Source organism: Cannabis sativa, chromosome 5 (assembly GCF_029168945.1).
Source record: "Cannabis sativa cultivar Pink pepper isolate KNU-18-1 chromosome 5, ASM2916894v1, whole genome shotgun sequence".
Classification (NCBI taxonomy): Eukaryota; Viridiplantae; Streptophyta; class Magnoliopsida; order Rosales; family Cannabaceae; genus Cannabis; species Cannabis sativa.
In genome coordinates, this window is record NC_083605.1 from 833,760 (window position 1) to 849,974 (window position 16,215).

Genomic DNA, 16,215 nt, shown 5'->3' on the forward strand with positions numbered 1-16,215 from the left:
TGAAAGTAAATAATAATAAAACATTTTTTTTATTTTTTTATTTTATTTTTGCCTAATAATTATTTCATGCTTGATGTTGCTTCCTAAGGCACAACCAACAGAATGTTCAACTATTTCAGTACAGGAAAATTCTTGACCATTCAAAATGGAAGCATTTGAAATGCAAAAACTTGGTTGAGTTGAGCCAATAGAACATTTGCAGCAGTAGTAACTATCCTATCTGTCATTCAAAACTTTTATCAAGTAGTGGTAGAGAATTTGAAAATGATATATCATATAAGAGTGTGTAGACTAGACAAGAATGAGGAATAGCAATGAGGACAAGAGAAGACTCCAAGGGCTTGAAAAAAGTGACTCATCTTGGAATATCAAATGGAAGTGGACAAACACTTTATCTATATAAAAAAGAAATCAATGGTGCACTAATTCAAAGAAAACTTAATAAAGGGAAAAACAAAAACAATTCATGGTGCATCACGTTTTTTTGATTTGGTGGTGCTGCTGCTGTATATGCTAGTGTGACGCAATCAATCTTATTATACCCTTGGACTGAATTACCTTAGATGATTCAAGGCATCATCACAAGAAGTTTTGCCTAAATAGTGTTCCATTTGTAGTGTTTCTATTAGATTCTGCATTGACTAAGTATGTGACTAGTTAAGTAGAAAATAATAAGTTGGGAACTTTCCTCTTTTAGGCTAACTTTTGGGAGTGATTTCTACCCAAGTGGTTGTATAAAGTGGTATAGAGTCACGCACTCTCGAGTGGGACTGGCGTTGTGAAAGGGGTGACCTGTGGAAGGGCTCCAAAGAGGGGTGTATTGTTAGGATTCCACAATGACCAAGGGAATGGTTGGTAAATCATAACTATTTAGGCATCCTCCTTTCTTATTCTAACTTTTAGGAGTGAGTTCTACTTAAGTACTTGTATCAAGTGGTATCAGAGTCACGCACTCTCAAGTGGGAGAGATGTTGCGGAAGGGCTCTAAAGGGAGGTGTTTTGTTAGGATCCCACATTGACCAAGTATGGGATTGGTTAGTAGAATATAAGTACTTGGGCACCCTTGAGAGTGGTTCCATTAGATTCTTCCTATGGTGGTATTTCTTTTTCTTTTTTCCCTTTTCTAGATCAAAGTGTAACATCAGCAACTTTCCTTTTCCTCTATATAAAGAACCATTATCACCACAGATAAAACCACCTCCATCATTTCTCTCTCTCTCTCTCTCTCTCTCTCTCTCTCTCTCTCTCTCTCTCTCTCTCTCTCTCTTGATACACTACACACAAACAAATCAAAGCCAATCTTATCTTCCTATCATCAAGCTTCTTTTCTATTCTGCAGCAATGAAATGTTCTCTACAAATGAAAAAACATAACACAAGTCTTATACATGTACTCATTTATCTTCTGATATCACTATTAAGTGAACAATACTTGCTCACTTCAGCTGACCCTAAAAGCAATGTTAGTATGACCCTTTACACAACTCTTTTCTACTTTTTCTTCCTTTTTTTTTTTGGGGGTGTGTTAAAGCTTTAACTTTTTGGGCAAATTAAATAAACAGGTTTACATCATTCATATGGGGAAAAATCAACATGAGGATCTAAAGCTACTCAAGAAAACTCATCATGAGGTGCTTACTACAGTTCTTGGAAGGTACTACAACATGGGAAAGTTAACTAGCTTTTTTTATAATTTGAACTTTGCTAAGTTTAGAACTAATGATCTCTTGTGCAGTAAAGAAGAATCTGTGAAATCCATGGTGTACAGTTACAAGCATGGATTCTCTGGTTTTGCAGCCAAGCTTACAAAAACTCAAGCACAAACCATTTCAGGTATATCATCATGAGGCAAAGTTAAGACTCCATTTACTAAAGAGGACCCCATCTCCTCCATTATGGCAAACCATGTGCTTATTATTGTTGACCCTCTAATAATAAAGCCCATAAGTTGTTGGGAGAAGAACACAACACATGACCCCCCATACTTTGACAAACTAAACCAACTTTTTCAAAAAGGTTTTGAGTTTTTGGGAAGTGGGGTTCTCAATTTAAACACTTGAGTAATCATTACATTGTGCAAAAAACAAAGAAAACTGTACACTTTCAAGTTAAGTCATAAGTTATACTCCATGCCACAGTAAAAAAAAAAACTGATAGAACACATCAAATTCAAAGCTTTGTATAGTAAGGACATTGTCATGTATCCAAATATAGTAAAAGTAATCAATAATAATGGAAAATAAATCAAATTGAGAAGATTTTTGAAGCTTGATATTATTAATCATTCAAGGACAAAATTTAACTATATAAGAAGACAAAGTTTCAATCATTACAAATTTCATTTTCTTTTTTCTTGGTTTTATTGTAGAGTTACCTGGTGTGGCTCAAGTCATACCTAATCAACTTTTTAAGGTGCAAACAACTAGAAGTTGGGACTATCTTCAACTCTCATCTCGTTATCAAACCCATTATGATCAGATTTCCAAACTTGGTGATGGTGCTATCATTGGTCTCCTAGATACAGGTTTATTCTCTCTCTTTACATATACATATACTAATTAGGATATTTTGTAACTGCAATAAAATCTATTTGAATATACAAAACTAAGCTTAGGTCCTAATTGGCTAGGCTTTTAAAAATTGCTTTTGAGCTTCTGAAGCTCCAAAAAAACACTTTTGTTGTTGATTGGTTAACCAGTAAGATTCAGTTTTTCACTCTAAAGAAACCGTTTTAAGAGAATTCCAACTTTAGTAACTTTCTCACTAAGATCCCTAAGAAGTTAAAATTAGAAGTCCAACAAAACATGCCTATTTGGTTGGGTTTTTGCTTTTAGAATTAGCTTCTCAATAAAGCTAGCTTCGAGCTTTCTAGAGCTAAAAGCTGAAACTCACTAGTTATCCAACCAATGTATTTATGGAGCTTTAGAAGCCGAAAAACAGCTTTAAAATTCTTAGGTGGCATTTGGTTGGAGAGAATAAAAACATAAGAATGAGAATAGGAATAAAAATGGAATGGAATCAAATTTAAAATGCATAAAAATAAATTATTTAATTATTTCTCATCTTGCATTTGAATAGTCTTTCCTTCCATTTCAAAATAGAATAGTCATTCCACAAAAATAATAGAAAAGTCTCTCCATTGAAATGACATTCCAATACTTTGAAATACAACTAAACAAAGGAATGGAATAAAATTTATTTCCTTTCCTTTTCATTCCATTCCATTTCATTTCATTACCTCCAACCAAACACAACTTGTCTCGGCATTTTATCGAGCACATAGTGTGTTTGAGTAAATTTGATAAGAGTGTAAAGACTGAATCTTTGACTGCATATACATATACTAATTAGGATATCTTTAACTGCAATAAAATCTCTCTGAATATATAAAACTAAGTTTAGTTTAGGCATTTTATCGAGCACATAGGTTCTGTTTAGCTGTATTTCTGCTTTTATTCACAAAGCTAAAAACTAAAATTTACTAGTTACCAAACATAGCAGACATAGTGTAATTCAGTAAATTTGATAAGAGTGTAAAGAATCTAAGCTCACCTGTTTGAATCACGAGCAGGAATATGGCCAGAATCTGAAACGTTCAGCGATAAAGGCTTGGGACCCATCCCATCCAGATGGAAAGGAGTATGCAAATCAGGAGAAAACTTCAACGGAACCAAACACTGCAACAAAAAGCTAATCGGAGCACGTTACTTCATCAAAGCACTCGAAGCCGAATTCGGAAAGCCATTCAATTCCACCGAATCAGGGGAATTTCTCTCTCCTAGGGATTCAAGTGGCCACGGAACTCACACATCGACGATCGCAGCTGGATCTTCCATGGCCAACACGAGTTACAACGGATTAGGTACCGGAACCCTAAGAGGCGGCGCCACCCAAGCTCGAATCGCCATGTACAAGGTCTGTTGGAGCCTTCTCAGCGGCGGAATTTGCGCCGGAGCCGATATACTCAAAGCGTTCGACGAAGCGATTCGAGATGGAGTGGATGTGATTTCGGTGTCGATCGCCGCTGATATTCCGTCGTTTCCGGAAGTGGATGACCGGAATGCGATCGCCATTGGGGCGTTTCATGCGGTGGCGAAAGGTGTTGTTGTGGTTTGCTCGGCGGGAAATGCGGGGCCTAGTCCTCAGACTGTGCAAAATGCTTCGCCATGGATATTGACCGTTGGAGCTAGTAGCGTTGACCGGTCTTTTCCAACTGTCGTTACTCTGGGAAATAACTGGTCAACAACGGTAATAACTAACTTTCTATTCTCTCTAAACAAGAAGAAGATGAAGAATAGTATTTTAAATTCAATTATTTCTTATTTATTTAATTTTAAAAAAAAAATTGAAAAAAAAATATTTTTTATTCGAGAATTTTATTTGCAATCAATAAAATTATAAGTACGTACATACTAACATTCAATTAAATTATAAGGAATTTTGTTGCCAATAAACAAAATATTTTTATATTATATTATCTTAATTTTAATAATTATTTTAATTTTTTTCATATACTTTTTTAACTCATGTATAATATTTTTTAATTTTTTCTATCAAAATTTCATACAATTTCTTATTTATTTTTTTTATCTTAATATATAAAATAAGAAAATAGAATTTTATTTGCACGTCCAAATTTAATAACTTAAACAATTAATGATGTATATTTTTTTTAATATGTTTGTGAAACAATTACTTGTTAAAATTATTTTTTCAACACATATCAAAACTCATTATTATTATTATTATTATTATTATTATTATTTTTAAAAATTATATTAATGAAAGAAATTAATAATAAAATTGCAGGGGCAAGCCATGTTTACAGGAAATAAAACAGGGTTTATCAGATTAGCTTATCCAGAGGTCTCTGATCTCCAATATCCTCGGTAACTATATACCTTATTATTATACATCATCTTCTATATATTATTTAGCTAATTATATACATATTATATAGATTTTTATATGTTTTTTAAATTTCATAAAGACCCACAAAGATATATTTTATTCATCTTTATTTTTTAATAATATTTTATTTCATCTTAAATTTTCTCAAAGTAATTAGTAGAATAATAATATTATATCATCTTTATATATTTATATAGTGACTGTAAAAGTCTAAGAAGAAATGATACATGGGTTAGAGGAAAAGTAGTGCTATGCTTTACTTCATCATTCAAAGAAGGTTATATAGAAGACAGTGCATATTGGGTCAAGAAAGCTGGTGGGCTGGGCCTAATCGTGGCCCAAAACCCGACCCGATCTCTCTATTCATGTGATGATGACTTCCCTTGTGTTCAACTTAGCTATGACGTAGCCATGAAGATTCTCTACTACATTCGTACTACCAAGTAAGTATATATCAACAACAACAATATATATTATATACATGTAAATGTACATGCATGCATTATATATGATATATATACTAAAGTATTGTGTATATATTAATAGGTCTCCTAAGGTGAGAATAAGTCCTACAAAAACTCATGATGGAAGACCAGTTTCCACTAAACTGGCTTACTTTTCTTCTCGAGGGCCTAGCTCTGTTGCCCCAGCTATATTGAAGGTATATATATATTTATATATATATATGTATATATTACCATTGGGTATTGATTATCTAATAATCTTGTTTTTTAATGGTTATTTACAATTTTTACTCTCGAACAAGAACTTTTTAACCAGTTAAAAATGATTATAAATTGATCACTCTATCAAATTTTATTACACGAGATAAATAAAATAATAATTTGATTGCTTAGTTAATTACCACCTCAATATTATGTCAATGCTAAGTGTGTAATTAATTTAAAAAAATAATTTAAAATTTTTTTATTTAGTTTTAAGTAATTTTCTTAATCATCAATTGATTTTTAAAAATATATAATTTTTATTTTCCTATTATTAAATTATACACGAGATATTGGTGTAGCAATTGATTAAACAACATTAATATCATTATTTGGTTTGCTACATGTGATAAAACTTGATAGAATGACTAATTTACAATACTGTGAAAGTTTAAGGATAATTTGTAACGAGTTGAAAAGTTTAAAGGGCACAATAATACACATGTCATATTTTGGGGACAAAAATCTAACCTTTTTAATTGGTTGGCCCAATCTGTAAAAGCTTATCTTGTTAGTTTGTTTTTACAGACTGCTGACCTTAACGTATCTAATATTTTATTAACATGGCATGTTATAAGCACCACAAGATATGACATATTATTATTAGTGCAATTCAATATATCAAGTCTCACACATTTTGATTTAAAAATAATATAAAAAACTACTAACTACTCACAACGCACTACATCACATGTGGTGTTGGATCTCTTAATAATTAAGGAGGCGTTTGGTTGGGAGGAATGAAAATATAGGAATAAGAATTGGAATGGGAATAAGAATAGGAATGGAATGGAATAAAATTTAAAATGCATAAAAAAAAAAATTGATAAAAAAATCATTAAATTTTTTTTCTTGTTATATTGGAATGGTCATTCTTTTTTTTTTTAAATGGAATAGCCATTCCACCAAAATGGTGGAAAGAGCATTCCATTGGAATGCCATTCCAATACTTTAAAATGCAACCAAACAAAGGAATAGAATGAAAATTGTTTCTTTTCCATTCCATTCTATTTTATTACCTCCAACCAAACGCCACCTAAAGTGCTTAATAACAATATTCTATAAGTGTAGTTAGCAATTTCTCATAATTTAATCAAAAATGTGTGGGGTACCCATATTGCAATAATAATAATGTCATATATTTCACTTGGAACCTTAATTTGCCCTTCAAGAAAAATACTATATAACTCGTATTGCTGCTCTTGACATGTGTGTGTGGTTGCAGCCAGATATAGCAGCCCCAGGAGTGAACATATTATCAGCAGTGTCTCCATCTGACCCAAAGAAGAAGAATGGGTTTGCTTTCATGTCTGGAACATCAATGGCTACTCCACATGTTTCTGCAATTGTTGCACTCCTTAAGTCTCTCCACCCTGATTGGTCTCCTGCTGCTATCAAGTCTGCCATTGTCACTACAGGTCCTATACCTTCATCTCTCTCTATATATATATAACCAATACCAATTTCTTAAAACTCCATGCAAATATGCAGAAGATATATGGTATCCTCACTCCAAGCAAGGTTAACTTTAACTTGTTAAGATAATAGTTAAGGTGAAACAAAAGAGAAAAAATAGGGAATGTTGAAAAGTCTTACATTCATAATGTGTTGAAACTAAATATGGTATAATTTTAATATGTTGAAAAGTCTTACTGTTCTCACTGTCAATTAGTTTTGAGATAAAATCTCATGCATCGTATAATTTTAATATGGTATACGAGTCAAATTAAATTCTAAGAAGTATTCGAACTAAATTTAAAAACCGGTCCAAAAAAACGAGCTAAAAGAGTCGTTTGTGATTCAGGATAGTGAGCCAAAAAAAAGGAGTCGTTGTAAGGTAAACGAGCCACTTGTGATCAAGCTGTGCAAGTGAGAAAAAAAATAATGTTGTGGGGATGTTAGAGATTCCCACATTGATAGCGTGTTAAAAGTTGAAACTAAATATCATACATAACATGCATTAACTATTCATTTCATTACTAATTGATTTTGAAGTGTAACTCTATAAGAAAACAAAGTCAGAAACAATAAATCTCTAAATATCATATATAAATGCATGAACTATTTATTTTTATTTCCAATTAAGAATTAATAATTCTCTTTAGAAATCCAATGAAATCTATCTCTGTATAATATAATAGTGTTTATAATAGGGTTTATTGTTCCAGCTTTGATAAATATAATAAGGTTTAAAATAGTGTCATGTTACACTGCATGTATAATTTATGAATTCACTCAAATATATTTGTTTTGTTATGCATATATAGTATTAGTTGTAGTATACTATATGATTATATATATTAATTATTTTTCTGTTATGTTGCAGCATGGAATAATGATCCTTCTGGTGAGCCAATATTTGCAGAAGGAGAGACAATGAAACTTGCAGACCCATTTGACTATGGAGGTGGCATAATCAATTTCAACAGTGCTGTAAATCCAGGCCTTGTTTATGACATGAACACTTCTGATTATCTCTATTATCTCTGTTCAATGGGTTATAAATCCTCTGCCATAACCAAGCTTGGTCAACAAATAGTTATAACCCCAAATAGTAACAATAACTATTATAATTCATTATGTCCAACTAATAATAATAATAATAAAAACAATAAAAATAAAAATAGTATTCTCAACTTGAACCTACCAACCATTACAATCCCATCACTTAGAAGAAGAACAAGTTTGAGAAGAAGAGTCACAAATGTGGGACCAATAAACTCTGTTTATAAGGCTATTGTGAATCAACCACAAGGTATTAAAGTATCAATACGACCTCGTTTTATGGTGTTCAACTCAACAACAAAGAATTTGTCTTTTAAAGTAACTGTTTCTTCATCTCATAAGGTTACTACTGGTTACTATTTTGGAAGCTTGACTTGGAGTGATGGTGTTCATCTTGTTACAACTCCAATTTCTGTCAGAACTGAGTTTAGAGTTTTCTCTATTAATAATTAATTAATTATTAGTTTCTAATTATACCATAATTTATATATGGTTTTTAATTGAGACCATTTTCATTTTTCTTGGGAAGAGAGGAACAAAAAACAGCAACAAAAAATGTTGCTGATTTATCAAGACTAATATTAATAAAGTTTAAAACTATATATATATGACATTTTTTTTGTTAGTTTGAGACCATTTTCTTATGTTTATTAATACTATTATGAGACCAATTTTCTTGAGAAAGAACCAAAAGAGCAACACTTTTTTGTAGAATGTTCAAGATTGCCTTCAATAAAGTTCAAAATGAAGCATTATGACACTTTAAAAATTACATATATAGGAAATGGACTTGTCACTCATTATGGGAAAAAAAGAATGGAATGTATTTTATTATATACTATAAATTTTGTGATTTAAGGTAGAATTTACTCTAAATGGTAATAAATACTATGCAATTCATAACACTTTTATAGTACCTAAAAAACATACTAACACTATGGTATGAGAATCAAGATGATAATTCTTAACATATGAGTTTTCTCATTCATATAATTTGAATTTGACCATTTATATAACATAGAAATTACAGACTAAAACATGTTACATGTGATGTCTTTGTGTTCAGACACAAAATTAGATCATGGGGTATCTCATTTTACAAGAACATCTGGAAAAAAAAACTTTGTTCATGCAATGCATATTGGAACTTTGGCTAGAAATGGTATCAAATTCTCTGGGGAGAAATCCACATTGTATTATGCAGCACTTGCCTTCAAATTAGTTGATGCGAATTTCGAGTCTATACAGAAGGAAACTCCAATTTTTTATTCTGCCAATGAGTGTTCCTTAGCTGGTTCCACCACCACCTTAGTTTCTAACCGCGAAGCTCCATCTTTCGGTACAATAAGTCCATACCCGCCTGCTTTCCTTTTGTACACTATGTTAATTTCGCCTGCAGAGTAATCAACCAATGGACATATTAAACTAATAATGATGTAAACTTAATAAGCAAAGGACATTGTTTTGTTTTTTCTTTTACCAGTTTCTTCATTTCGGAAGCCATAGAAGTCATGATCTAAGTTTTCAAGTTGCTGAATTGCTTCGGTGACAGTCAACGGTGGCATATCGAAGTATTTTGTTCGAACGATCTGAAATGTATTGAGAATATTATCAGGGTGAAAATGATGATTAAAGCTAAAGGAAACTGAAGATATATAATTAGACTTAAATCAAGATGCAATCTAATTCTATTCCATAAGTTTTACTATGATTTCAATGAAAAAGTTAGGTGAAAACCTCCTCAATAATGTTTCCTTCCTCTTCCTCTTCCTCCTCCTTTTCCTCGGGAGCTGGTTCTTCGAATTGCTCTAATGGAGGAGTCAAAGGATCTCTAACTTTCGACCTGTTATATCCCTTCATGTGTCGGCCGTGGTCTGATTCCTTCTCCTTGATTTTCCTCAACTTCCTCTGTATAATAGAGGAAGTAATGTCTATGCTTGCATACATTGTCTCTGCCTCCTCCTCGGCCCGAACTACCCCATGTCTCTTCAAGAACAAAGTCACCTGAGAGAACACAAATCCTCAAACACCGAACTATTCGCTGCAATCCCATAAAAAAGTAGTATCAAAAACCAAAATAAGTAAGGTTGTTTTGTACCTCACATCTCCTAATCCTTGGTCCTTTTCCCAACTCACCGCCCCGAATTGACAACCGAACATCAACTTCCCTCACTAGGTGGCTATGCTTTACAACTGCTTTTCCAACCTTTTCTTCCACATGAGTTTTAACTGTGTCTGTCAACTGCATTATGCAATAGGGAAGCACTCTTCGAGTTAGTGCCAAACTCCAATAGGAATACTCCTAATTCTCATTCATTTCATTGATAATCCATTTGTGAAAATGACATTACATATCTATAAGCATTTCATACAACTATAAAATTGTTAATGAGTCCCTGAACTATTTTCATAGTGTAAGAACAAGTCTCCAATTTCGATTTAGTTCAATGTGTAACACTGTGTAGTATTAGTGACAATTGTAATCCAAAACATTAATTGACTAAATTTCATCTTAGAATTTAGTATGGAAAAACAATCTAGTCAAAACTTAAACACTAAAGGGGTTTTGAAATTTCACTACATATGTAACTCCAATATAATCATTGAGCTAATGCCTTGATTGTGATTAAAATTCTTCAAATGCTTATTTATAATCAAATAACACAATTAAAAGCACAAAACTGAGAAATTTTCATTACATATTTCATGAATTGAAAGAAAACCCAAGTAAGATCAAGTAAACTACCTCTAAATTCTTGCCCTGTATGATGAGCTTGACCGAAGAAAGTGGACCATCCCAAGACATACTACTACACTTCTTTCTGGGCAAAATCTCTGAAATGGTTTTCACAAACTTACATGGGTTCAAGAAAGTTGAAGTTAAAGGGGCTATTTGGGGCTTTACAGATGATCCAGATAAAAGGGTTGTTGCCATTGAAGATGACGATGAAGAGGAATAAAGGGAGTGAAGAGGGGTTGTCTGCAAAGAAGTTAGTAAAGTAGCCATTTTTGATCAGAAAATTTGAGCTTGTGGGTAGTTGCAAAAAGTGTTTGGATTGAGTTAAAATGAGAAAGAAAATGCAAGAAAGTGAGGGTTTTGGGGGGAAAGATAGTGGCTTTAGTGTTTATAGAGTGTGAATATGGATGAAGGAGACATAAAAATCAGATTTTTGGATATATACTCGTCTACAGACGTGTCATACATGCATTATCTACAAAAAAAAAATGATTTTTTTTAAGAAATTTTATTAGAGTTTGTTTGATCATACACATGTCCTTAATCCACACCGTACATTCCAAATGAACGGTTTAGATTAAGTGAGGTTTCTTTGTTCCGCATGGGGGCCTGTTCTTTTCCGTAGATAAGTTTTATCTTCTATTACACTACAACAAATAATTTGGGTAACAATTTATATATTTTTTCTTCCTAAAAAAAAAATAATTTTAGTGCATAAATGCTATAAATGTGCATTTTTTCTAATAAAATTTAACTAACATTAACATGAAAAATCAGCTATATTTACAATATAGTACATCAGTTTTTTTAAAATACAATCTTAAAAAACAAGAGCTAGACGTTAAATAAATCTTAGATAAGTCTTCTTTTAAAGAATTTTTCTTTTGTTCAACGAAGCTCTTCACCTTATTTTAAGAACAATAAAAGAACATTAAAACAAAAACTAAAACTTAGTAGAATATTGTAAATTTTCTCACAATAAACACTCTTCACACAAATCTCAAAATATAAAATAATAAGACTTGAAGAGATGAGAACGATTGACAGCTCTCTAGATCCTATTTATAGCATATAAAAATCCTAAAGACAGTCACAATATATTTTTTACAATTGTATGAAACTTCATTAAAATAAACCCTGATTTGCAGCGATTGAAACACACTCTGTAGTGACAACTCAGACGGAATCAACAAATTTTTCATGTAGAGCCAAGATCACGAATTTAATTTTATTTCTTGCTATAAAATGATTACACAATTTACTATATACATAGCAAAATTAAAAATATCAAATCTCAATCATTTAGGATCAGTTACACTATATATATAAACTATTTATTCAAACATTCCATAAAGAGAATTATTTTTCTCTTATCAAAACAATTCCTAAACAATATAGTACAGCCATAAAACGTCATTTACCACAAGAAAAATATATTTAAGTGAATTAAATATTCATAATAAATTAAATAATATTTTGACAACTAATTTATTAGAAAATGACTTTACCATAGTAACACTTAGATAAGATAGTTTGTTAAGGTTCTTGATCTTTTCTACTACTCTCTCGATTAACAAAGTTTTATTCATTTCGTCCTTATCTCTTATCTCTGTCTTCATCTTCGTTTGCATCTTCTAACCCTAATAAGCATGAACACCATATTCATGGCCTTGAAATTTATTATAACAAATTAAAATTAGACTTGGGAGACACGTCCATGTCACTGCCCAACATTCCTAATTATTCCAAACCCAATATATAAAGTGATCCACTTCATATCAATGGGGATTAGCTTATTGGTCACATATTTTACTTTGTTCAATCTTACTCTCCTTTTTATTATGTAGGCGCCAACTCCAAATATCGAAAGAAACCTAATTAAGATAAGATTGAAAGGGCTGAAGATACAACTTCAAGAGATGTTGGATCTAGGGTTCACTCGACCTGGTGTGTCGCCCTTGGGAGCTCCAATTTTATTTGTAAAGAAGAAGGAGGAGACTCTTCGAATGTGTATTGACTATCGAGAGCTGAACAAGTTAACTATTAAAAATAAATACCCTTTGCCTAGAATTGATGATCTGTTTGATCAACTTCAGGGTAAGACAGTATTCTTCAAAATTGATTTAAGGTTTGGCTATCATCAACATGTGCGTTTTTATCTTTTCAATCCCTCAATGGCTATATAAAGAGTGAAATTCAGTTGATTTCAGGCAATTTAGAAGGAAATAAACAGCAGTCTATAGATACGAATTTCAGAGATCAACTGCAATACTAGAGGTATTCTTCAGAGGTTTTTCAGCATTCTTTTCTTCTCTATTTTCTTCTCTTTTCTTAAGTTAATATGTGTGATTTTGCTCTCATAAATATAAGTAGTTAAACACTTAATTAGGGTTTAGATGGATATTGTTGACATTATTTTATGGTTTTAATATGATTTTATCTTCCCTCAATTTCTATGTATTCTATTTCATTCATACTTAATTATTTTTAATTGTCTGGTCATCAATTAATTGCTTTTATAATTTTGATGCAAGATCTGAGAAGTGGGTGCCAATATGTTATAGTGAAATAGAACTGAATTTCGATATAGGACGAGAGTACATGTATGGTTTAGATAGCTTATAGAATTTCTGTGTTTAATGCCTGTTGCATGTTTAATTTATCTCGAGATTATAAAATTTGCATATAATTGAGATTTATATATCTGAGATGACTATAAATTACCTTAGTAAACCTGCTATTGTATAGAAATTGGTAACATGAAGATAATCATATTAGGCCATAATCAATAGATACAATTAAAATCGAAGCCCTAACTTTATTCACTGTTAAATTCTTATATTAATTTAATTACTTCTCCTTTTACTGTTTTTATTGTTTTCTAGTATTAATTTATTCTTAATTTTTGTTCGACCAAATAGAAGTAAAAGTTTAATTTTAATGTACTTAATTACAATCTCTGTGGGATTGACCTCACTCCTGGTGAGTCTATTACTTGTTACGATACGCTACACTTGCGTGTGCAAATTACCACAACAATCAGCGAAAAGAGAAGGGTTGAGGGAAGAGACAGGTTTCTATGTTTTCATTTTTTTTTATATGTACAAAAGTATATGATGCTACACTTATCGTTCTATATACTTTTAAATGTTGTTCCAAAAGATACATCTAGAACAACTTTTCAAAGTATCTAGAACAACATGTGTCGCGCCAGATGTTAGAGAGGAAACATCTCACTCCTTTTAAATGGTAATATTTCGAAGAAAAAAAAAACAAAAAACATTTAGGAACGATATTTTTGCATTTAATGAGAGTATTTTCATTCCAAAAAGTTAGTTATTTATTTTGAAAATAAAAGAATTTTTATCAAGAACGATTTTGGTTAGTCGCATCTGATACCCTCACTATGAAGAACGACGTACATTTCGTCAATCCAGATGTAGTTGTCGTGCCTTAAACCCATATTTAATGTAAAATAATATAAGAGAGTGAAAGAAAAAATATTAAAAATATGTTTACTCACAACTATTTATTGAGCTATATTTAGCAAAAAAAAAAAAATGATGAGCTAAAAGTTTGAGGTATTATACCTCACATGATATAGTGGCATATTGAACATTTTTAGCTAAATTTATATTTTTTAGTTATTTTAACTCACTTGTTGTGAGTGCTTTAAGTCACAAATCATTGTGAAAGTAATATTTATTTTCAATTGTTCACAATTTTGTTTCAAATGTGAAATTTTTAGGTAAGGGTATTATTTTTGTTTGTATTGTATGAACATTTGTAGACAAGGCATTTTAGATGAATGAACTACCCCTTCCATTGTCAATTGGTTTTGAGATGGAACAATCATTCATCATATCTCTAAATTCTAACACGATCAAGGGCTTTAGAGATTTTTGTTTTAAGTTGGGCGAGAATGTAAAAAAACTTTATGAGAAGGTCAAATTCATAATTATTACTAAATATAGAAATATATGCCCGAACCTAAAAATTAATATATAATTTCCCTATTTATCGAAAATGAATATGTCCGAACCTAAAATTAATATTTTTTTTAGTGAGATATGAAATCCTTAACTAAGGTGGCGTTTGGTAATATTTTTTTAATCAGTTTTTTATTTTTAAAAGTAGAAAAGTGAAAATATTTTTTAAAAACATATTCTATAAAACCGTTTTTACTTTTCAATTTTATAATTAAAAATTAAAATTTTAAAAACAAAAAAAATCACTTTTAATATTTTTTTAAACAGTTTTTTTTCTTAATCAATCTTTTAGATTACGACCAGACCCGGACCCAAATCCCCTCCCTACGGCCCAGGCGCTAAACCCGGCTTTTGACTTGAACCCGAATTCGGCCCCGGACCTAGACCCGACTTAAATAAAATCAAAAAATAAAAATAAAAATGAACTTTAGAGAACACACTTTTGTTTTCTGTTTTTAAAATTGAAAAATAAAAGTGGTTATAGAACGCATTTTTGTTTTTAAAAAATAAATTTTTTAAAAATAAAAATTCCACTTTCATTTTGTGATTAAAAAATTAAAAAATAAAAGTGTTACCAAACGACACCTAAGTTTAAGTAAATTGGCATGATCAAATCAAATTTGAAAACTTCAACGTAAAATTAAATGGTTAGAGCTTTATTCTCATGTACATGGTATTTGTTTGATTTACCGATTAAATATATATTTCTATTTTCTAAAAAAAAAAACAATGTTAAAAACCTCAACATAAAATTAAAATCAAATAATATACTTTAATATTCATTAATTTAATATATATATATATATGGGTGACTATTTAATGGTTACATTTTTATTGTAACTATATGGTTACATTTTTCTTTAACCTGTAATAGCAGGTTACTAATAGGTAGACTTTCCTTTTTTAGATTTAATTAATTATAATTAACTATTTTCTTAAAATAATTAATTAAATAGACATTCCTTTTTTAGAATTATTTAATTATAATTAATTATTTTCTTAAAATAATTAATTAAATATTTAACAAGACCTCTTTTAGCAATTAATATTTATATTTAAATCCTTACTTGAATTATTTTAATAATTAAGCTATTTAATTATAATATTTACAATAAAATTTATTTTTTTTACAAAAATTAAACTTCTTTTGACACAAATTAAAATTCTCTTCTTATAATAAATTTTCAAATAATTAATTATTTTTAAATGATATTTAATTATTTTGTTACAATTATATGAACTAAGTATGAGACCTCAAAACAAGTGCAGCCATTTTTTTTCTAAAAAATTCTTCTACTTATTTCATTTTTTACTTTTTAAATATTTAAATAAAAAAATTAAATAATTAA

The 16,215-nt window shown here is 30.5% G+C and overlaps 2 protein-coding genes across 4 annotated transcripts; one reads left to right on the forward strand and one right to left on the reverse strand.

Annotated features, from left to right (window-relative positions):
- Window positions 1–1,074: 1,074 nt before the first annotated feature.
- Window positions 1,075–8,748, forward strand: LOC133037718 (subtilisin-like protease SBT3.9). 2 transcript variants are annotated; one of them, XM_061115127.1, is made up of 10 exons: window positions 1,077–1,461; window positions 1,562–1,653; window positions 1,735–1,832; window positions 2,368–2,523; window positions 3,571–4,247; window positions 4,809–4,888; window positions 5,108–5,353; window positions 5,457–5,571; window positions 6,861–7,053; window positions 7,962–8,748. In XM_061115127.1, the coding sequence occupies exons 1-10, from the start codon at window positions 1,342–1,344 to the stop codon at window positions 8,591–8,593; spliced, it is 2,409 nt and encodes an 802-aa protein (XP_060971110.1). In that variant the 5' UTR covers window positions 1,077–1,341; the 3' UTR covers window positions 8,594–8,748. The 2 variants fall into 2 exon arrangements, with proteins under 2 accessions (XP_060971109.1, XP_060971110.1); XM_061115126.1 differs by having other exon boundaries at window positions 1,075–1,461; window positions 1,562–1,832.
- Window positions 8,749–9,126: 378 nt separating this feature from the next.
- On the reverse strand, window positions 9,127–12,537 carry LOC133037720 (ribosome-binding factor PSRP1, chloroplastic-like). Of its 2 annotated transcripts, XM_061115130.1 has the most exons (7): window positions 12,386–12,537; window positions 11,637–11,696; window positions 10,887–11,352; window positions 10,239–10,382; window positions 9,878–10,144; window positions 9,621–9,729; window positions 9,127–9,533 (listed from the first exon to the last, which is right to left on the reverse strand). In XM_061115130.1, the coding sequence occupies exons 3-7, from the start codon at window positions 11,145–11,147 to the stop codon at window positions 9,406–9,408; spliced, it is 909 nt and encodes a 302-aa protein (XP_060971113.1). In that variant the 5' UTR covers window positions 11,148–11,352; window positions 11,637–11,696; window positions 12,386–12,537; the 3' UTR covers window positions 9,127–9,405. The 2 variants fall into 2 exon arrangements, with proteins under 2 accessions (XP_060971113.1, XP_060971114.1); XM_061115131.1 differs by lacking the exon at window positions 11,637–11,696 and having other exon boundaries at window positions 12,386–12,523.
- Window positions 12,538–16,215: the final 3,678 nt, after the last annotated feature.

Bases quoted from the DNA above. Each gene is read 5' to 3' on its own strand.
- LOC133037718 (XM_061115126.1), top strand. From the start codon at position 1,342: ATGAAATGTTCTCTACAAATGAAAAAACATAACACAAGTCTTATACAT. The intron at 4,889-5,107 runs GTAACTATATAC...ATATTTATATAG, and splicing joins TCTGATCTCCAATATCCTCG to TGACTGTAAAAGTCTAAGAA. The intron at 7,054-7,961 runs GTCCTATACCTT...GTTATGTTGCAG, and splicing joins GTCTGCCATTGTCACTACAG to CATGGAATAATGATCCTTCT.
- LOC133037720 (XM_061115130.1), bottom strand. From the start codon at position 11,147: ATGGCTACTTTACTAACTTCTTTGCAGACAACCCCTCTTCACTCCCTT. The intron at 10,383-10,886 runs GTAGTTTACTTG...TGCATAATGCAG, and splicing joins TACAGGGCAAGAATTTAGAG to TTGACAGACACAGTTAAAAC. The intron at 10,145-10,238 runs GTACAAAACAAC...GTGTTCTCTCAG, and splicing joins CAAGGATTAGGAGATGTGAG to GTGACTTTGTTCTTGAAGAG.